Consider the following 23057-nt stretch of genomic DNA (forward strand, 5'->3'; position numbering starts at 1 on the left):
TTAAGCATCAATTTAAGCAAAAACTGAGAGTAAGTATTTTAGCAAGTTAAGCTATCTACATAAGCATCAACTTGTCATTTATGAATGCTATATAAATTAAAAAAAATCTGTAAAGTATTATTAAATTAAATAAAAAAAATATTATAGTATTAAATGATTGAATTGAAGCCCATGTATGTGAATTAAATGATGTGATTAAAATATGATATTATCATATTTTTGTAATTAAAATCCACTCATGTATGCAATCGAAAATATAGATTGATATCAAAAATTTAGATAGATATTATTTCATCATATTGATTAGTTTAAAAAATAATTAATTTTAAAAAATAATCAATGATATCATCTGGAACCTGCACATAACATGCGGGTTCAAAACTAGTTTCTTAGGAATCGGATGCAGATTCCACCTACAAAAATTTAAATCCTGGGCTTCATTGAAATGGAGAAAGACGCCAACTACCTAAGACTCGTTTTTTGACTGACTCATCCTTTCTTTTTATTGATAAAAAGAACAGCTGATGTGTACATGATTGACTAGATTCATAATCCACAGTCCTGTTTGCTGGGTACATTGATCATCCGGGAGCACAAAATTTTACTGATGAAAGCGAACAACTAAATGAGATATGACTAGATTGACGATCCATTTGCTGACTTGTCAAAACAGAGCATCCACCAGCTCCTAATGGGATGTTTCCTAATCCCACTGCAGCTTGTTTTTCCTTCAGAAATGTAAAGATACTCTTCCTTTGGGAAAATTGTTCAAAGCAATATAACCTCAAAGGAAATAAAGAGTCCTAGTGGAATTAAAAAAAAAAAAAACTAAGGGCTTATTGACTTGTAGCATTTTCTCCACGACAGCTCATGACAGGATCAGATCAATTCCCAGTTGCTTGGACTAAAACCATGCTAAATTGAATCCTCACAGATCTATACTTTGCAATTTACATTGTTTGGATTTAAGGTAACTTATAGTGATTTGATTTTGGACAAGTTGATGCATAATCGGAAAACTTGGACAATAAATTAAGTATGCTACCGGCATTGATGCATAACCTGGCATCAATGAAATATATACACTTTTTGTATTGCTCGAACGACATCATTTGTGCGAGAAAAAAATTATGAATAAAAAGAATCTTTATAGAGGATGGTTCTGTCACAGTCCTCAAATGGATCCAAAACGAAATGAGATATTGAAAAATTCATCTATCTGCTTTATGATATTTGAAGATCTCTTTGTTATTCTATCGTGGTATTTGCTCGGCACATCTTTCAAAAGATGAATTACATCTTTTTGTTATTGAAAAAAAAAGAAAAAAAAAGAGCACATGGTCGAGACTTGCAATTCGCATGAATACTTTTACATGTAAAACCCCTGAAGAAAACCAGTGTTGGTAATTGATATCTTTCCCACGTGACATACATGTGAGTGTGCTGCTATTGGGTTTCCCAGTTAACGAACCGCTCGAAAAACCCTGCAAACGGCTCGAAAAACCCTGGTACATACCCCAACGCCGCCCGGCCCACTTCGCCCCTCCTCTGCCGGTCCTCCTCTTGCCTCTACAAGCCATCTCTCTTCCTCTCGAGGTCGAAACCCGGACTCGTCCAAAACATCCTCTTCTCCCTACCTCTCCTTTCTTCGATCTCGTGCTCGGCAATGGCGTGCTCCGATCCAGTCTCCTCGGAAACCTCAAAGAGTGGCAAGAGGAAACGACCCCAGGCCCATCAACTAGAACCCCAAGAACAAGAAGGACAAGGGAGTGGCGACCAAAAGAAGAAGGCCAAGCTTAATGGAGTCTGGGCAAACCTCGACCTCATCCTCTCCCTCCAGAGCAAAGATCTTCCGCTCCAAAGGTCCGTTCTGGCCGCCTGAAACCATCTTTTTTCCTGTTTTTCCTTTTTGTTTTTGATTCGATTCGGTTCGGGAATGAATTTGATGCAGAAAGATCGAGCTTGCTTTTGATTTTGTGAGATTGGGAGGTGATTTCAGTGGTCGAGGGCCGGAGCCAGTCGGAGTCTCCCGTTTGGCATCCTTTCTAAGTGATTGGCTGCAGCCCCTCTTGATTTCTTTTGATAATAGTAAGAAAAGCTTGGAACTTTTCGATCCTTGTTTGAACTATAGAAGTTGGTTTATTCTGAAGTTCTGTATAGAAAAGTCATCAGTCGTTGTTTCCCCGAATCTACTTCGAGCTATTACTCGTACCTCAAGGCATGCATTACTGGTAATGAATGGTGATGTTATGTCGGATGACGAAGAGTCTGGTATATTCTTTCATCAGGTTTTGGAGTGCCTCTCTTTGCTTTTTGAATCCAATGGCAGAGCCTTCTATAATGCTGGTGCAGAATTATGGGTTTCATGTGCTGTGGAGGTTGTTAATCTTGTCCGCAGGGCTTCAGCAAATGATGAGCATCACTCTTCCCATGCTGAAGTCCTCTTAAACCTTTCCAGTCTTCTACTCGAACACTTCTCTAGGTTTCTGAGGTTTCATCCGAATCCAAGAAATGTCTTTCGTGTCTTTGTAGATAGACTCCTTGACCTGCTGTTGGAATTGTTGGTATTACTGCACTTACGAGTTGGTGGCAGCAAAGGTTGCCAAGTTGGAAGCTTGTTGAGGATGGTTGAAGATGTTTTGTCAAATGGGCTGTTTCATCCCATCCATATTAGTGGATTTTTAAGTTTGAAGAGCTCAAGCACAAAGCGTGATGCCAGGGAACTGAAGGGGATCAATGAGAGCTATCACAGACATTTCTTTCAGAGACTAGAGAAGATCATAGCGGAGAAGAAGGCAGTGTTGCTCGGTGGTTTTGGACACCTGTTTTGTTTATTTGCAAGTAGAGTTAAGAATCATAAGGGAGCTTCATTGGCATCGAAAGTTGACAGTTCTTCAGGGAAAGGTGGTGACATCTCTGAAGAAGCTCAGGAAACTAATAAGCCACTCTTTGAAGTATTTGTGCATTTTATGGAACCTCTGTTGCTAGAATGCAAAAGGTGCACCCAGCTGGAATTCTCAGAACTGGGAGAAGCCTTAGAGCTCAGATTGGTAGAAACTCATTGCATGCTCAAGTCCGTCAATGAAACTCTTGCAAGTTTTATTCAAGAGAAGATTTATGTACGTACAGAGGATACATCTGAAGGAACACATTATAATTTCTTGAAAGAGGTCTATGACACAATTATTTCCATTTCGAGCAAAATTTATCTGTTTTGGTTATCAGCTTTGCATAAGGATGATGCAAGAGTCAAAAAGGTGCTGCCTCTGATAGCAAGGGAGGTTTTTGTTGTGGTGGGGTATTTTCTGGAAATTGAGTATAGAGCTGTTGGTGATGACCTAATAAAACTGTGGCTCATGATGTTCTCATACTTGGCCATCCATTTATCTGCAGTGGATACAAAGCCTTCTTCTTTGCTAGTTTCAGAGATTTTAAACCTTGGTTGCCAAGTAATTAATGTCTACAGTGAGCTTCGCCAGGTCAGTTGTGTATTTTTTTGTGAGTATTTATGATTGTCAATTGTTGGCCCCCCAAATTTATTATGTTAGATATATAAAATTTGCTTATCTGTTAAGCATGGTCTGTGCAAAGTCACCTTATGCTGAGTTTTGCATCCTGATGGCTTTCTATTATGTCATTTTCTGTCATAATGCCAGTGCCATTGACTTTTTGTTGCCGACCTGTTTCACACTTCATTGACAGTCTGTGATTTTTCCCCTTTAGTATAAAAGCTGATATGATGAATTTGCTGCTGGCATCTCAACTACATCTAAATGGCTGAGGATCATGTTAGCACCATGACTAGACAATAAAACCTATATTCTAAGCTTGTTTTACAGTCAAGACATGTTTGCATTTATTGGCATGGCTTTAGAATATTTTGGTCAAGCAACCTACATGATCAGATTAGATTTACTCATAGTATTCTTTTTGCTGAGCTACGAGTTTTCTTCATATCAAATTTAGTTTTTACCAGTCAGTTCCTTGTGGGTGATTCATTTGATTAATGAACATAGGATCAAATTTTCTGAGGGCAATATTTTTCTTCAGTCAGATATGAGTACAGGATTTCGGTGACAATGTTAACATTAATCGTCGAACGAGGGGGAATCTTGCCATTCGCCTTGCTAAGAGAAAATTTAGTAATAAAACTGAGAAGATGCTAAAAAAGGTTTTTTAATGTGATCAAGATTGTTTCTCTGTAGCAAAGGAAAGAAAGAAAAGCAAGGTAAAAAGAATTGGCCTCTTTCTTCATCAACTCTTAGTATCCACTATTACTACCATGGATGCCATAACTTCCTTGGGCTACATTTTGTTACATTATAACTTTTGAGGGGATCAAGTAAAATTTATCTGGGTACCATTGGAGGGATAGAATTCATTGTGTGGGAGAGGCTGTTTCTATGTTTTGAACCCATGACCTTTAGGCCACAATAGAGCCCCATTACCACTGTGCCATGGCTTACCCTCTTAACCAACATCAATATTATATTGAACAAAATAAAAAATTAACTTAACTTTAGTTTTTTTTTTTTCCTTCCAAACTTTCTAAGAAACCGTACAGTACATTTTTGAGTTTCATTTTAGTTTCTTTATTTCTTTTACTCATCCACTGACCTCCTATCCTTGTCTCTTTATTTTCTCCTATCATATGCTATATAGCCAAACACAGGCTACGGTTCTTTAAGGTTCATTGAGTTGGCAAATCATTGCCATGTATAATTAACAAACAAAAAAAATGCAATTAAAATCAAAAGAAGAAAAAGACACCAGATACAAGTGTTGTTATCTGCTGAATTTAGCATAATTTGTGGACTGAAAGAATCCAGTTTGTTTCTTCTAAAGAAATCTCCCTGATGAATTTGGAAATGGAATATAATAGTACAATCTGATTCAAACCAGTCTTAGAATATTTAATTTCTAGATATCAGTTCTAAAAGCTTGTTGGATTGATGTCTGATCCTGAAATCAGATTGACCAACTATCAAATCAAAGTTAGGTCCTTCGAGAATCCAGACATATTTCAATATTTTAATAATATATAGTATCATAATTACCATTTTATTTAATTGAAATAGTGTGTATAGACACCTGGATCTTTACATAATCATATTGAAACTGGATATAGATTTTTACTATATCTGTTTAGTAATTGAATTTGGATATGAATCAAGGTTTTAAATCCCGTGGGACGGAGCTGTCTCGGTTTTTTCATGGGACGGGATGCGTCGCCATCCCGCCCCGTCCCGACACTTGGGACAAAGGATATCCTAAGACATCTCGATTGAAACGCTAGGATGCTAGTGGGATGGCCTGTTCCAACACATGGAATGGTACCTTATCCCGATGTCCCATGGGACGTCTCGGGACATCCCACTGGGATCTGAATCCCTAGATATGATATGACAAATCGAACTCTGACTTGAATCCTTGTGGGATATGAAGTGAATCCATGCACATGCCACTCATTCCATGACAAATCATCTTTTTATCTCTAGAAAATATTTTAATACAATGAAATAAATTCAAACCTCATTGCCATTTATCAATGCATACTAATTAGTCCCAGGAAACTACTAAAGATATCTCAGCGAATGGCATATGGTTCATTATAATGTTTTATCTGTTGCATGGTGTTTTATTGCTTCGCAAAAGTTTAACATCCTATTTTATTTACTTTTTTTAATTTAATGAAGTGAAATTAGCATACAGATATCAGGAAACTCTCCAACTTGTATCTTAATTTCATCTATGCTGACTACAGTTCAGTTGGTGACTTTCTCATGGTCCCCATCCAGTTGAATTGGGAATCTCTGGTGGCTAAGATAATAATTCAGTTGCATCCATTTGTTGCTTTGATTGCATTGTTGCAACCAAAAGAGTTTTGCTCTGTGGTTATGGTAACCAAGTAATGAGGTGTGTACCAATTCTACAGCATCATCTTAGTCATCTGAAGGGAATAATAGTACATCAACATCCATCACACTACTCAGTATACAAGAGTTCTTTAACGCTTTGGGGAGTATCTGAGATAAAATATTTGTCGTTTTGTTATTATTGAACATTGACTTCAAACTCCTTCTGTTGAGAATCTTATTTTTCACCTCCCTTTCCACCTGGATCTTTGTATCTTCTTCTTCTTCTTCTTCTTCTTTTTAATTCCTTTACTATTTCATATTTTTTTTTTGATTAATCCATTTTTATTTGCCCTTTTAGTCAGTTGTGATCCTATTACCAGTAGGGTCAGATGTAGAAGATCCAAGGGAGGCATTTATTCAAGAAAAGTGGATGAGAGTTGACAAGACCTTGTTTATGAATTAAAAGAAGGGCATCTTCTAGAGAGAAGATGCCTAGTAACCCCTAAATATGATAAAAGGAAAAGGGTGTCCTATTTTACAAAGAATAATGAGAAAAGTTGTCGCATGTGAAGTTGCAACAATGCAAAGGGGAAACATCATTGAAGCCAAGAATAACATCCACTTCAAGTCAAATCCACATCTTTATGCTTGGCTACTGTTGCTTTGTGCTTTAACAAATTTAAAGGTGTTCTCTATTGAAATATGATGGAACCCTGTCAAATGTTCTGGTTATTATATATCAAAACTGGAACCTGATGTCTATGTATTTTGTTTTTCTGCTAAAAAATTCTGCATTCCTCTATATCCATGAGCTGTAGTCACATAATTAAACTTGTTTCTGTTCTCTATATCATCACTTCTTTCCCTTTCTTAGATTGAACCAGGAATCACCTGTTTGTTAGCACACTCCTGATTTTGCACCAAACAGTGCAGGCAAAATCACACAGCATGAAATGATTACTTAAAGATTCTTCTTTGTTTACAGTTCATGTTTTCAACATGTTGACCTGTTTTAGTCAATGCATTCATAATCATTAGCTTTCGAGGCATGCAAACCTTTTGCATTCCATGTGTCAGTGGGTATTTGTATTTTTTATATGCTAGTATTGGGCACACACAAGGCATGTGAGTGATAGAAAAATTTGATAAATAGCTGTGATCTGATCTAGTACAACATCTCTTGTGCATATTAAGATGATGGATGCACTTTTACTTTTGGTTGGTGTATTTCTGTTGTTTCTCTTGTACAGGGAGAGAGCATGAGCAGGATCAAACTGACCTAAAATGGTCATATGTACTGAAGCATCAAGTATTTATCGAGTTGATGGTTGAACAAAGATACTCACCCCTTGGAATCTCGAATTATAATATTGAGGGGTGTATGCAAAACATTTGAGTAGAAGTGGGATTTGATGGACTGTTATGATCCCATTTGATTCAAGACTATTTTTAGAAAAAAGAACCCCTCCAATCTCACATAACCTTATTAGCTATTGCTTCTAAGCACAGCAACAAATTCTCCAAGGAAAAGAGCTCCATGTTCGTTATGTTTCTTGACATGCTTCTCACCTTTATTCATCTGATCACATTTTGTGCTGTCATTATACCATTAGTTTTGGTGTGTGATGCTATTCTAGAGGTTGTCATTCATGTGCACCTCCAAAAGTGCAAAGCCAAATCTTTTTCTGTAATTCTTCTAATGAAATTGGATTCCTTCTTGTTCTTTCTGCATTTTTCTTTTGGGTTCTTGTAATTATAACTTGGCATGTCTTTGTTTGTTATTCCTGTCTATCTTGTAGGTAAGTAGTCCCATTTTTTCACTGTGTAAAGCTGTGAGACTCTTCAGAGGTGCTGGTAATGCTGGTTCAGCAGGTCATTCTATATTTGTTGCTTCTTTGCCTCTATCCTCTCAAGTGTGTCAAAAATCACTGGCAACTTTGTTATGTTCACAAGCATTCCGACTTGCCGTTTCGAATGCTATCAAGTTAATACCAGAACGACAAGTCAGCGGGTGCATACAGCAACTGAACATAGATCTTACATATTCACTGGCATGGATGAGACACAGTTCCTTAGGGGACGATGTTCTGGATTCAGGAGAAGTGAACTCCTTAGATAGCGGCATACTGGATATAGATCTGCAAGCTGAACTTCTTGGAGGAGTTCTGTCAGAATTATACACCATTGTGTTGGATTCCTTAGCTGTCACAGCAACAAATAGTGTTTTAATAGAAAATTCTATTGAGAACTTGATGAAATCAATGAGGCCAAGCTTCAGTCAGTTGGTACAAAATCAATCAAATGGTGTGAACAATTTCCTTTCTTCTCTTATAGGCATAGATTTATCCAACTATGAATGTGAAAGTGGATTGCTCGCAATGTCACTTAGTATGTCCTGGGTATTTGTTTTTTTCTTCCGGTTGTACATATCCTGCAGAAGCCTATACCGACAGTCAATCAGCCTCATGCCGCCTAATTCATCAAGAAAGGCATCAGAAGCAATGGGGTGTTTGTTTATGGTTCGTTGTGGAATAGAATGGACTGAGAAGCATAAGCATATGGATGAAGGCTATTTCTCCTGGGTACTTAAACCTTCTATTTCCCTGTTGGATGTCATCCAGACTCTTTCAGAAGTTTTTCTGTCAAGCAGTACAGGAGGCTCTGAACCCCTTGTTTATGTATTACATATAATGGCCATCCAAAGGCTCAATGATTTGAACAGAAATATTAAAGCTTTTCAGTTCTTGCAAGAAGGGGATGAACGTTCAGTACATGTGCAGCTGCCTCAAAGTCCTTATGGACACAAGTCAAGCAAAAAGTGGAAGCGACTCGTCACTGCTTCCAGGCAGGAGGCAGCTGGGCTAACTGCATTCATAACTGGATACTTACCAATGCTAGCCACAGAGGAAAAATGTCTATACAGCCAGAGTGATGAAACTGCTAAGACTAAAACACCATTATTTTCCTATGAAGATGCCTGGGATATGGGTGTTTGCTCATTAAATGAGAGTACCCTGCCAGTTGCAATATGGTTTCTTCTTTGCCAAAATATTGATATTTGGTGCACTCATGCTACTAATAAAGATCTGAAGAAATTTTTATCTCAATTAATACATTCTTCTTTGCCATCTGGAAACAACTACAGTGATGTCAGAGAGCAGAGCACATGTGAACCTCTCTGCAAGAAAGTTACTGCACGCAATATTTCACTGGGACTTCTCTGTGATACTCTTCTATATGACCAAACAGTAAGTAAATGCATTGGACAACAGATACATCTCTCTTCTATCCATACACAAAAACTCTTGTTTTGAATGATCAAACTGATTTATTTTGTCAAGTTTCTAAAATGGATGAATGTTTTCAGTTAAATTTTCACCTTATTTGCTTGTTGTGGAACCAATTAGTCTTCTTGTCGCTAACAATGGCATCTTATAATATTGATTCTTTTAATTTATCCTTTAGGTAGTATCCAAGCATTTGCCATCAAGATTTTGCCGTATTATGAAGAAAGCACTTTCTCCTATAATGAGACACACCTGGGCAAATGATATAGATCTGAGTTCCTTGCCAGATTGGTCAGAGATCTTGAAAATGCTGGATCCAGGGCCAAGGGTCAATATGGTTGATGGGAATGCTTTGCATGGTTGTTCTTCAAACATGTCCTATAACCTTCAAGGCGAGAAACAGTCATTTTCTTCCTCCAGTGTGGAACTCAAAACCTGTGAAAATTTACTTAATCTCTTCTGTAAGATGCCTGGAATTCATGTAAATGTTAAAACATTTTCACTCTGTGCAAGTTACATGCTGAATCTTGAAAGGTAAGCTTGCTGTCCTTTTGTTTCCCTTCTTACTTGCTGCAATAGTGTGATGTATGCTCTAAATTTTGATGTGATAGTGGGATTTATGAATTTGGATTACACACATTTTAGCAAGTCCTTGGGAATTTTTTTTAAACTAGTGCTTTCTTTCAGTTGTTTAATTAACTGTTTCATCTCTCCATAAAATTATAATATTGCAACAATTTTTGTTCAGGCTAGTATCACGAGCAATCTGTAAATTTCAAAATTGTCTCAGTTGTAACAACTTTGGGTAATGCCAGTGATGAAACAGGGAGTAGGGCTTTTTTGTCATTTTAAAGTAAAGGATATCATAGACATTCTATAATGTTTAGCTAAAAGAAGGGTTAAAATATTTATTGTGGGACCTTATAAGAAAGTTTGGAGAATGCAAGGACTGTAAGGAATATTAACATCAGTTGGGAACCATAAATTTGTTATCTCTATCATCATAATAATTACTATGGCATCTATATGGTAAATGGTGTGGAGTGGGTTTCCACATTTGCAGCTTATGCCTCTGTGGCTCAGTGTACTGGTCAACAGAAGATAAATCTACTCAGAGAAGCCATGAAATCTTTGACATGACATAACCATACAAGATGATACATCAGTGGAGAAAATAAATTAAAAAATGCAACTGCTAATTATTATTGCAGGAATTTCATTGTAAAGTCTTTTCTTGTTCCAGATTAGTGTCAGTGAGGTGCTAGTGATGCACTTTTAGAGTGATTCCATTGTAAAATCGCAACTGCAAATGAGCATGAAATTGAGTTTTCAAGTGGAATTGACGTGAAAATCCTCTACACTTTCAGAGTATCTTGTTTTTCTTGTTCTTTTTAAGGCCAAATGTGCTAAAATATGATTTTTGAAAGGAGCTGAAAGCTCAGACTACAGATATGTAAGCTTTAAGTTTTATAATTTAAGCAGCTGAATTCTTGTGGTTGAAGCTAGAGTGCTAAAACTTATTTTCAGATTGTTCGTATTACTGTTCAAAGAAATTTAAACTGTAGCCAATGAGTTTAACTCTTTGTAGTCCTGCATTAAGACATCATTGAACTCTATGTGTGTAGATTTTGTAGCAGCAAATAATCCAAAATATTTGAAAGTTGTTTAACAGTTGTATGTACATACTGCTTAAGGAAATTTTGCCCACAAGTCAGTCCATTCCATTGCTTTTTAGATTTTATTATTTTGGAATTTTGAAGAATTTGTCTTTGATTCACAATCTGATCTTCTATATCTCTCCTTGCTGATGATGCCATTTATTGATTACTGTCTCAGGCTAGTGGTTTCAAGCTTGCTAAGCTACTGTGGTGAATCTTTTATCTACAGCCCTTATGAGCTTTTCAAGTTATTTATATGTTGCAGAAGGGCCATGAAATATTTGGTTATGGCATTAGTTGAAGGGAATTCAGAAGCCAGGCAATCCTTGTATTTATGCACTTTATTTAACAGCTCATCTTCTATCTTGTGGCTTTTGAAGTCAGTCTATGAAATAGTTGGATTGCCAAAAATCTTTTTTGGGGAGAACTATGCTAATCAGGTGGAAGATTTGATATTTTCATTAATAGATCATACTTGTTACCTTTTTCTGACAATAAGCAAAGAACAGATGAATTCTGCAATGTTCTCCTTAATAAATAATGAAAAGCTCCACATGGACCTGCCAGTGCATGATGTGCCTGGTGGAAAGGCTAGTTTAAATGAAGGTGGTCAGGACTCTGATGCTTCTGATTATGTTGAAACCTGGAAAAGCATCGAACTTATGGCTGACACCTTGAAGGATCATATGAGAAATTTACCTGTAACTATAGAAAGTGGTATGTGTGTGATCAAGCCAGAAGCTTGCTTCAGTTTGTTGAGCTGGAATAAGTTATCATCTATAGTATCTTGCTCCCAGAGTTTTTTATGGGGTGTGGCATCAGCCTTAGATAGCACATACAAGGATTGCTCCAAGGAAAAACCACAGTCATCGACATTGATGCCTTGGTGTGTATCTAAACTCGGCAGTTACATTTCCATATTTGAGAATTTTGTAAACCTGTGCCTGAATATATTGCTGGTGGATAACAGAAAAGGGTTAGATTTCCTCAAACATCTTCCAGAGTGGAATTATGATAATGGTTTCTTAAGCTTGGATGTTCTTGTGGGAAGTGCTGCTAAGTGTTCCTGTTGTGAAGTTGAAATTTTTGCTGAAAATCATGTCAAGACACATAAGCAAAGTGAAAGGCCCGAGTCCTCTACATCTGGTTATGATCATGACAGTAAAAACCCTTCAAATTACGAACATACAAAGGGTTCAGGATCAGAGGAGCAAATACCATCATCTGCGCATGCAAATCATGTAACCAATGCTTTTAGTGACATTCATGCAATTGATTTATCTAACTTACAACATTTAAACAGACCTCTATTATGTAGCCTGTTGAAAGGTGAAAGTCGTCAGATAGCATATACACTCAGGCAGCTTTTTATTGCATCTGCAGCTATTCTCAAGTTGAAGTGCATGTTACCATTTTCTACACATTTGGCTTCACAATTGAACTGTAGTCACCTGGCATCAAAATCCATGGCTGTTCTTATTGGAACTTCTCATATTGTTTTACAGGGAATAGCAGAAATGGTTGACATGCCAGATCCCTTTATTTTTGTTTGGGTTGATGGCATATTAAAATATCTTGAAGTTGTTGGGAATTATTTCAGTTTGGGTGATCCTACCTTGTCTAGCAATGTGTTTGCTCAGCTAATAGATTCTCACATGAGGGTTATAGGGAGATGTATTTCCTTCCAAGGGAAGGCTGCAACTCTGTCTTCTCATGAGACAGGATCAAATACAAAGATGCTCCAGTCTCAGAAAGAATCGAGTGGGAGCAATATGCAATTTCTTGATCATGGACAATGCAGCATAGATGCATTTAAGGCTAGACTTAGGATGTCATTCAGAAAATTTATTAGCACACCTCTGAAATTGCATCTGAAGGCAGCTGTACAGACAATAGAAAGAGCATTGGTAGGGGTGCAGGAAGGTTACAATGTGGTCTATGAAATAAATACTGGCAGTATAAATGGAGGAAAGGTATCCTCAGTCGTTGCAGCTGGGGTTGACTGCTTGGATTTGGTTCTTGAATCAATCTCAGGTATTGAATAGTTTGATCTCTTCCATGTTCATTGAAGAAGATAATACTGATTTCCATTAAATAATAGGTAATTTAAAAATTATTTTACTATTAGAAACCATTAGTCAATTTCCATGAGGTAAAGTGAGGGAGAATGTAGTATTCTTTATCTGTAATAATCCCCAAAAGGCTGCATTACTATGTAAAAATGCTTGACATGTATTCATGAATCATTGTATTGGCTGCGATATTTTTAATGTACTATGGAATGAAATAGTTGATCAGTTGCCAGTTTATATATAAATGTTTTTTTCTGACTTTAGGCATGCTTTCCAGGACACAAGCATGTTATAAAGAAAAACATCCCGAATCTAATGGGTGCTTTATTCAATATAATTTTGCACCTCCAGAGCCCAACAATCTTTTATGTGGGGAAGCTAGCACATAATAAAAGTGATGTCAATCCCGATGCAGGGTCAGTCATTCTTATGTGTGTCGAGGTACTGACAACTGTTGCTAGAAGGTCTTCTTTTCAAATGAATTCATGTCATGCAAGCCAGTGCTTGCATGTACCAATGGCACTTTTCAAAGACTTCCATCAGCTTAGAGCTTCTCACGTCAAGTGTCATCCTTTCATATCCAAAAACCAAGAAGAAACATCATTAACAAGTGTGCATCACTGCATGATTGATCGTCAGTTCTCCATTGATTTATATGCTTCATGCTGCAAGTTATTATGTTCCACTCTGAAGCATCAGAAACGGTATGCATATTTTTTCCCCTTTTTATCCTTGTTTGTTCTGTAATATTTCACTTGAAGCATATTATTGTGGTGTAGAGGAGGCATTTTTAATCCCACATCAGTTGTGAGTCAAGAGGGAGTATGACTTATATGGGATCAAGACCATCTCTCCCCCTTGCAAGGCACCTTTTAAAGGACAAAATTATGAGGCCCAAAATGGCCCATACAGCTTCTGAACTACTGGCATAGGCCAAAGTGGACAATACTTTGCACGTGTGAATGCAGAGATCGAGCCCTCCGACCCCTTGACCACAACATTGGCGCCTATCGTGAGGCGGCCTTCTGCCTACACATACCTCCTCTTGACTGGAGGGGTATGTTGTGGTGTAGAGAGAGCATCTTTAGTCCCACATCGGTTATGAGTCAAGGAGTATGGCTTATATGGGATCAAGACCATCTCTCCCCCTACGAGGTGCCTTTTAAAGGATAAAACCGTGAGGCCTAAAATGGCCCATACAGTTCCTGAGCAATGAGTCTATGCCCAAGTGGATAATACCTCGCGTGCGCCAGCGTAGAGATTAAGCTCTCCGATCTATTCAAGCCATCCGACCTCTTGACCACAACGCATATTATTTCGAATTTAAATGAATATTTATATAAGTTGCCGATGGATTATTTCTTCAATGAATTCCTGTTCAAATTAGTTGCAAATTAATGTTGAGATAATACGTTTTCCATTTATTGTAGATGCTCTTGATTTAATTGATGGTAATCTAGAGGCCATGGCCTTCAACAAAACTACTATTGTATGTGCTCTTCCTAAATAAGTTTGGAAGGCGATTCTAGCCTGAATATATAATGACATTGAAGGAAAGCAATTTCAAGGATCATAAAGTTATATAGTTGGACACTTCTGCGAACTGCTTATGGTTATTTATCATAAGTGCCAGTAAAGCGAGTTTAAATGTTATCATTAGTGATGGTATTAAAATTAGAATTTACAAATAATAAAGGAGAAAAGAAAACAAAGTGTTTTGATTAGTTCACATCTTCATTTTACAATCTCAAAGACAATCTTATGCTTCTGCCTAGGGGTCAGTTCTTCAAGTTTCTTTATGCCCATCGCTGGAGTCATACTGACCTTCTACCTTGCAGTTAGGCTTAGACACTTCTTCATGCTAGACATTGAGAGAAATCTCCAAGGCATTGGGTATGCATCCACACAATAGGACTAAAAAGCATCACAGAGTAACCATTTCTTGCAGCAGAGGGATTCCTACCTGCCAACCAGCAATTGTCCATTAGACAATAAATCTCTAGAAACTCCATGCCGGTAAAGCATTTCTTGTTAAATGCCTTATACGCAAAGATTTTTGAAGTCTTCCAGCTACTTGGTTTCCCATTGACTTCTTTTTCCATTCGTGTTTTAAATTTGTTACTCTTTAGAAAATCCTCAACCATCATTTCATGTTCGTGCACTATAGCATGGACACTGTGACACCATCATATTAATCATCATGGAAAGTTTGGAATATAATATGATACTCATCAAATTTAAGAGAAATAAAACATATTATTCAGACAAAACAAGTGAAAGATACTTCGAATATTGTAAGACTTTGTTAGAAAGGTGATGGGCATTAGTTTATAAACAGAATCTGCAGAACTTAATGGAGATATTTCTTACTTTTGGTAATAGATAGATGGTAGTAGAAGTATGGAATTTCAACAAGGCTGAGGATCTCTGTCATGCTTATATTGGAAAGTCAATCCACTGAAGTTTTTGGAGAACTTGAGGAGTTAGTGGTGAAAATATTTCTTCGATCTAATAATGACAATGCTTAAAAGCTAGGCATAATAGATATATGGAATTTCAAAGAGGTTATGTTTATAGGGAAAGTTAATACCATTGAAGTTTTTGGAGAATTTGAAGAGGAGGTATAATGAAAATAATTCTTAGATCTAATAAATGCAACACCTAAAGTTAGATATAATAGGTACCTAGGAATTTTAGTGAGGCTGTACTTACGTTGTTAACCCCATATGAAGAAATGAAGAGGGGATAAACCGATAAAGTGAAAATATTTCTTAGATCTAATAAGTACCATCTTAAAGCGAGACAATTCAACATTTCTATTTTATAAGAATTGTTAAGAAGACTGCTTAGAGATGATCTCATGTACATATAGCCAAAGCTGTACCATTAGCTTGTTATCACCCTCTTTGCCAAGACATCGTTGGTGTGGGTGAATCTAGATCACAAGTTCATTGAATTCTATATCTTTTTAAGCAAACATCTGAATTGTTAAGAAGACTGCTTAGAGATGATCTCACGTACATTATAGCCAAATTCCATACCGTTAGCTTGTTATCATCCTCTTTGCCAAAAGACATCGTTGATGTGGGTGAATCTAGATCACAAGGTCATTGAATTCTATATCTTTTTAAGCAAACATCTGAAATTCTGAATTATTAAGAAGACTGCTTAGAAATGATCTCATGTACTTATAGCCAAATTCCATACCATTAGCTTGTTATCACCCTCTTTGCCAAGACATCGTTGGCGTGGGTGAATCTAGATCACAAGTTCATTGAATTCTATATCCCTTTAAGCCAACATCTTGGCCATTTGGCTGAAATAAGTTCATGAACCTTGGTCGGCTAACATTTGGAGTTGCACCATGAAGAATGCAGATTTGTTTGTTGTCTTGCAAGTTTGTGAACTTGAAATTTAGGTTGAGGTAGTTGAGCATCATTTCTACAAGGAGAATAAATCTTTTGTACTTTTCTTATATAATGTTGGATGATTCAAAGCATTAATCATATGCTGCATGGATCTATGATCAGTGAGGTGGTTCTCATACTGTAATTGCAAGATTGGAAAGGGTGGGGCTGCTATACTTATCCCTCAATATCCCTCCACAGTGCTGTTATTTTTAGGTTAAGTGCGAATGCTGTTTCTTTGGACTTTTATTATTCCTGGTGATCATTGTTGGGAAAGATGCCCTTGTCCCAGTGAGTGAAAATGGATTCCCTTATCTGTTTGGGACGAGAACTACAAATGAGATACAAGCCTTTCCCCTCCTACCTTTCCATCACCAGCAAGTTTATTTGGCTAGTTCAAGGTTGTGTCGACTGTGGATGGTTATCAATCGATTGATAATGGCATACATGGTTTCAAAGAGCTGAGGGAAGGGAGACAACCAAAGTAAGTGGTCACTGGTGGTCGGAGGGTGGATCGAATCCGATAGTGTGGAATTTGAATGTCAGCCATGGAAAGGTCCATAATTATACTTGGACTGGGCTTTTTGGCCCAACCAAGGATGCATGTCACCAAGTCACTATTCCAAAGGATTGGTTGAATGAGTACATATTAAGAAAAATAAATATTTAAAAGTATAATATGAACTATTAATTATTATGTATCAGACATTGATTTCATTTATTAGTGATTTAGTAAATTATAATCACTAAAAATATGTAAATGGTTAAAAAAGGTTTCTTAGTGCATGAGACTCTTACTACTATAGGTCTTGCGAGGACCAAATGTACGCAACTCCCGTTATTGTGGTTTTGAACTTTTGACATCCTAGTCTAAGGCCTCTGCCCTCTTTAAAATACCTAAGTAGTTAGATGCAAATTAAATAAATCAAAAACTTTCTTAAAATTTCACTTTAAAATGACCAAGAAAGAGCATTTTTAAATATCAAAAGTTCAAAATGTACACATTCTTGATTATTCTCTTTTTTTTTTTAAATAGAAGAAATTCAAAGAAAAATAACCTGAAAGGGTAGATTAGGATGGACTACTAGGACTCCTAGAGATTTAGAGAATGGAGTGCGGCCTCATTGCCTTAATCACCCTTAGCTGATCAAGGAGGGGGTGAGAGAGGGCTTTCCAGCAAGGGCAGAGGCTCAAGGCCATGGAAGTGGGGAGGGAGGTAGAAGTGATGGTCATGGACTATTCAGGACGGGCTAGGTGCTGATCTTGGGGGTGGATTGGGATGCCAATATTCAACTTGGGTGTATGGAATGGGAAGGATCGACCTCGCAAAAGGTAGTGGTCGTGGTCAGGGTTGACAGATTTGCAACTCATTTGTGAGAAGAGTCGATGAGGCATGGGCATGTCGTTCTCCCCCTCATTTGAAGAGGACTAGAAGGGAAAGGATTAGATTAGACTTGATTATAGTTTTTGGGTTTATAATCTTCAGTGATATAAATCAAAATACCCAAAAATGGGATTATAAGTTAAGAAGTGCAAATGGGTTATTTGGCATAAGTTTAGCCACTGGTCAATTCTTTTGGAATTGCCTGGCTTTTGGAATTGCCTGGCTAGTCGAATCAAGGCAAAAGTTGGCAGGTCACGTGAATTTTGGGTATTTTGTCTTTGGATTGCATATTTGATCTTTCAGGAGAATTGGATTGGCAAAAGGGCTAGTTCACCGGTTTTCCTGCCTGACCAGCTAGGTCCATCCAATTCTGATCTATAGGAAGAGCTCTTGAATTATCCAAAAAGGAAGAAAGAGAAAGGTAAGAACCAGAAGAGATGGCCAAAAAGGATAGGACAAAACAATTCCCCTCAGAAAACAAAGGAAAGAAACTAGTTATTCTGGATAAGTGAGTTAAACCTGTATCTACTAGACTAACTATATGATGGCTAAGCTATCAATATTTGGGGAGGATAGTGGGATAAATCCTCAGTTAATCCACCTTATTTCTCGATCAAACACTGTATAACCTTCTCTCTTCTACTTATGGAACACCCATCACAATAAAGTTCTATAGCCAGGTTTCTTTTGTTAGAGGATATTTTTTGGGTGTTGGGATGTGGTGTTATGACATTGCCAAGTGAAACAACCCCAAATTTATTACATTTCAAAGTAGCTACAATCCTTTATGTTATGCTAGTTTCAGAACTCATTTTTTAATCCATCCTGTCAAAGCTAGTGCAGTTATATTTTTAATACATATATAGATGTACTTATGCATGTTGGTACATGCATAAAAAATATTACACCTTTTTTATTAACTTATAATTGCTTTTTTTATTTTATTCGCACTTAAATGTGCATTTTAGTGTTTTATTCAATTTAGGTTTCATCTAGTTTGGATAGTTAACAGAGATTCCTTTATTTGGCAACTCAAATAATGATGTTTCTTTCCCTACTTCTGTCCTGTAGTGAGGTTGAACGATGCATTGGTCTGCTTGGAGATTCAGTAAACACTCTTCTTAATTGTTTGGAGACTGTGGATGCTAAGTTAGTCAATGGAAAGAGTTATTTTACTTGGGAGCTGCAGGAAGCAATAAAATGTGCCAGCTTTCTCCAGAGGATCTATGAAGAGGTCTGAGATACCTGAATATATTCCTGTGCAGCATATTTTTGCATGCAATCTTTGCTTGCTACAATCAAATGTTAACATTAGTTTTTTGTTCCCATGGTTTTCAGCATCATTATTTAAAGTAAGAAATATGATTGTTTCAACTGTATCCTTGATTAATTGACTGCACTGAGATTATCTCCTATATCAAAATGTAATTGAGAGAATCTCCTAAATCTAAATGTAAATTTATAAAATTTGATTATAGAGTTATAAAGAAACAAGGCTCCTGTATATGAGATAATGAAAGTAAATGAATGCTTTATTGAGGATCTGTGTTATATGGATTCTTCATCCCAACAGAAATACCATATCAACATTGACACTGGTATCCTTTTTGTATTCTATTAAATGTGCAATCCTGATTTAAGTTGCCTCTAATTTAGCTTCATGGAATATAAAATCTTCTTTACTCTTTTTACCTCCAACCAACTACATTATTCGAAGACATTAATAGAACATATGATTTACTTAAGAAACACTACTATGGATTAAAGTATGTTTGCATGGTATCCATCTGGATCCATTTCCATGTCTGGATATATCTGGATGTAGACACAAAATATAGCATATATCATCTTGATAGTATCTATATACAAATCCAGATCTGTTAAAGGAAGTAGATATCTATATTGATAAAGGAATCATTAATGTGTATCTAAGTCCAATTTCAGCCTTATTTAGTCCCATATAGCTCTCATAAACTCTAAAGGTGAATAAATGGCAAGATAACATGTTTTTACTTTATCTTGCTTTCCATGCAGTGGCATCTTTTATTTGGTACTTGTATGCTTAGAGTCAGCCTTACAACCCAAAGCATGCAACATAGCAGGCTTATCTGGAGCCACTAAAAGAGTCATGTGTTTAAGTGGATGCGGTGTCCCTTATTGTCCCTTGTACTTTTGTTTGTTTGTTCTAGACAGAAAGTTAAGAGGCTTGTATACTTAATTTGAGTTACTAAAAGTAGAGTGGAATATGTCATGCAAACAGTTTATACTATTCAATTTATGTCTGCATTCTTATCAGAGTTGTTAGTATCCATTTCATGTGCATGGCCCTTCAAAACAAATACTGTACAAATTTTTCAGCATCCAACAATATCCATATTTGTATAAGCTGGATGGAAATGAATATGGATATGATGTACTAACACCCAATCCCTTTTCGGCTCTGAATACATGGGACATGGTGATATGACATGGATTTCCTTGGGGTCTAGATTTCTAGCATCTTTAGATATGTTTTCTTATATGGGTTGTTTTGGCTTAATCCATGATGATTTTCATGGATCATATGTAATTCTGCTCATGGTTCAACATGAGTAAGATTTTATAAGAAACATATCTACACTTATTTTTTACTTGCGATGAACTAAAAAATATGTATATGTGTGCACTTTATGCATATTAATATCTGTAGTCCCATCCTAGTATTCTGTTTCATCTGCTAGTAGAACTGGCGAGTATGTGGCACCTATGCTTACAGTCTCTAAGCCATGCAGGCAAAGATGCTGGGAAGTAGGACCATACAAGGATCAGATAACCTATTAAGACTAAAATTATGAAGCATCCAGTTCATTTTGACAACGAAATATTTCTAGTAGATTCTTGAAGCTCAGGAGTAAGTGAAAAGGAGAACAGGCAAACTGGAAACAGCTTTCAGTAAGTAAAGTGATAAAATTAATTGCACTGATTAGAATGAAATCAAAACTATGAATTATGCAACAAAGAAATAGAAGCCATACTTACACAAGGAGTAAGAAGAAGAACAAAGTTTTTTAGGACAATTAGATCTCCTGATTCTGTAGTGGCCATAATATATAAGGTTAAATTTCTTTTAGTCTGTTCTTTTTCTCATGTGTCACTAAGTTCCCACATGACATTTCGAGATGAATGATGGTTCTATTATTTATCATATCCATACTGGCCTCCTTAACTAAATCTTCCTTGCTGACAATACCCGAGTTTCTTTGCATGACATTCATTTTCTTGACACAAACTTCTAACAGAGTTAAATTTTAAAAAATATAGTTTGCAAGGAAGCTTATGAGTTATGACTTCCGTAAAATATCAACTTATGCCTTCATTTTAATTTTAGGTGTCATGAAAGCATTTATTGTATTCTTCATCAGTTTTAAGTTCTGGCTGACAGTGCATGTTCTACAATGTATCTTTTGGGCATTATTATTTTGTAGATAAGACACCAGAAGGATGCTCTTGGAAGGTACTCCTACTACTTTCTATCCAGTTACATAAGTATCTATTCAGGATATGGCCCCTATCGAACAGGCATTAGAAGGTCAGGATCTTGTTCTTATACTAAATAATATCAAGAGCATAAGGCTAGTTCTAATGCATGTGATTTTTCCCTTGATGATCTTGCTACTGCAAAACTATAGGTGCTTTACCTTATTAATGTTGATGGTTACTCGTGTCTTGCAGAGAGATAGATGAAGCATTGAGACCAGGAGTATATTCTTTAATTGATGTATGCACACCAGCTGATCTTCAACAACTTCACACTGTACTGGGTGGTTAGTGATCTTGAAGTACACAAATTGATGTTCAGAAAATTTATGTATGCCTTATGGCATGGGCTTATATATTTTACCTATCTTGTGGATTTTGCAGAGGGCCCATGCAGAAGTACTCTCGCAGCTCTGCTACATGACTATCGATTGAATTTCCAGTATGAAGGGAAAATCTGATGTTATAGTTACTGTATACTTGAGAGTGTTATATCTTTCTTTAGGCCTATGTGCCTTGACCAAACCTTTCAGGCAAAGCACATAGATCATCACTGAGAATTTCCAGAATGGAATGCCGCTGACCTTTTGACTGAGCCTGAGACCGTTAGGTTTGTTGCAAAGCTAATTTGTTTTCTTCTCTGCATGCCTGCTGGATTTTTGATAAATTCAAGAGATGTGACTTATAGTGCCTTCACATTATGCATTTCTGCTGCAGGACGTGACTGCAACAGATGACTAATGGAAGGGAAAATGATTCAGTTAGTAAGAAACAGTGGGATGCAGTATTTGAATGACCAAGTTTGAAAGCCTACTCCATGCCCTATGTAAGTTTCTAAGCCCCGGAATAAATGGGCTTTTCTCCTACCATGATCTATTGATCCTATCGTCAAAGGAGTTGGGCATTAGCACATTCGATTGGAGAAATTTAGCATTTTGAATATGATGTGAGAATATTCATATGTCCAAGTTTGGCAGCCTACTTCATACCCTATTATATGAGTTTCCAAACCCTGGAGTACACGTGCTTGCTTTTTGCCTGCGGTGATCAACCAGTCTCCCTTTTCAAGGAGTTGGGCATTAGCACCGGTATCATTTGCATAAACAATTGGAGATATTTACCTTTTTGAATGTAACTTCTTAATGTTCATCCATCGTTAATGGAGCAGGATCTGGTCAGTTTTGGTTCAAGTCAATCACTGCTTGTTATACCAAATGTAGTGATAGGAGAATTTTAGAAAGATGATGTATATTGGATGATGTTCCCTTATGTTTGTTTCTGCAAATATATATGATTATTGGCCAAACGGCTCATGCCCTCTGATGTCCATGCATCACTGTTGTAGTATATTATTATTATTATTATTATTATTAGTATTATTATTATTATTATTATTATTATTATTAGAAATGAACGATCATATCAATCTAGTATGAGAACAGTTCAAAAGATCAAGATACATAAAATTTTACGGAACCAATGGATAGTCATCACTCTTTCTAATTCAGTCATCAATATAATCTGCAACAAAGATTGTCATTCAATCTACCGTAGTATTCTCTTTTTGTAGTATATTATTATCTCGCTGGAAAGAACTGAATTTTGTTTCAAGTTTCTACGTCTGCTCATATACGCTGCATTGCTTGATAGAATAGTCAAAAATCACCTATCAGATCACCTCTGAATTCATCAGTAGGGGATCAACTGACACCACTGATATGCTCATGTATTGCATCTATCCTCGGCAGCCACATCAATCCAATGAACTGAGCAATGTGTTCCAACAGGTGACCAATGGCAGTAACAAGTAATTAACACAACTTGGTTCAGATGGTTGCATGCTCAAAACTAATCACTGAAAAAACAACTACTTTG

At 36.7% G+C, this 23057-nt stretch overlaps 1 protein-coding gene across 2 annotated transcripts; it reads left to right on the plus strand.

The window, feature by feature from the left end:
• The first annotated feature begins 1523 nt into the window (after positions 1–1523).
• On the plus strand, positions 1524–22287 carry LOC105041402 (uncharacterized). Of its 2 annotated transcripts, XM_010918372.4 has the most exons (11): positions 1524–1863; positions 1952–3479; positions 7658–9106; positions 9324–9679; positions 10982–12837; positions 13153–13579; positions 18738–18900; positions 21131–21234; positions 21378–21469; positions 21567–21792; positions 21900–22287. In XM_010918372.4, the coding sequence occupies exons 1-10, from the start codon at positions 1667–1669 to the stop codon at positions 21641–21643; spliced, it is 6249 nt and encodes a 2082-aa protein (XP_010916674.1). In that variant the 5' UTR covers positions 1524–1666; the 3' UTR covers positions 21644–21792; positions 21900–22287. The 2 variants fall into 2 exon arrangements, with proteins under 2 accessions (XP_010916674.1, XP_073110256.1); XM_073254155.1 differs by lacking the exons at positions 13153–13579; positions 21378–21469; positions 21567–21792; positions 21900–22287.
• Positions 22288–23057: the final 770 nt, after the last annotated feature.

This window comes from Elaeis guineensis, chromosome 3 (genome assembly GCF_000442705.2).
Source record: "Elaeis guineensis isolate ETL-2024a chromosome 3, EG11, whole genome shotgun sequence".
NCBI classification, from domain to species: Eukaryota; Viridiplantae; Streptophyta; class Magnoliopsida; order Arecales; family Arecaceae; genus Elaeis; species Elaeis guineensis.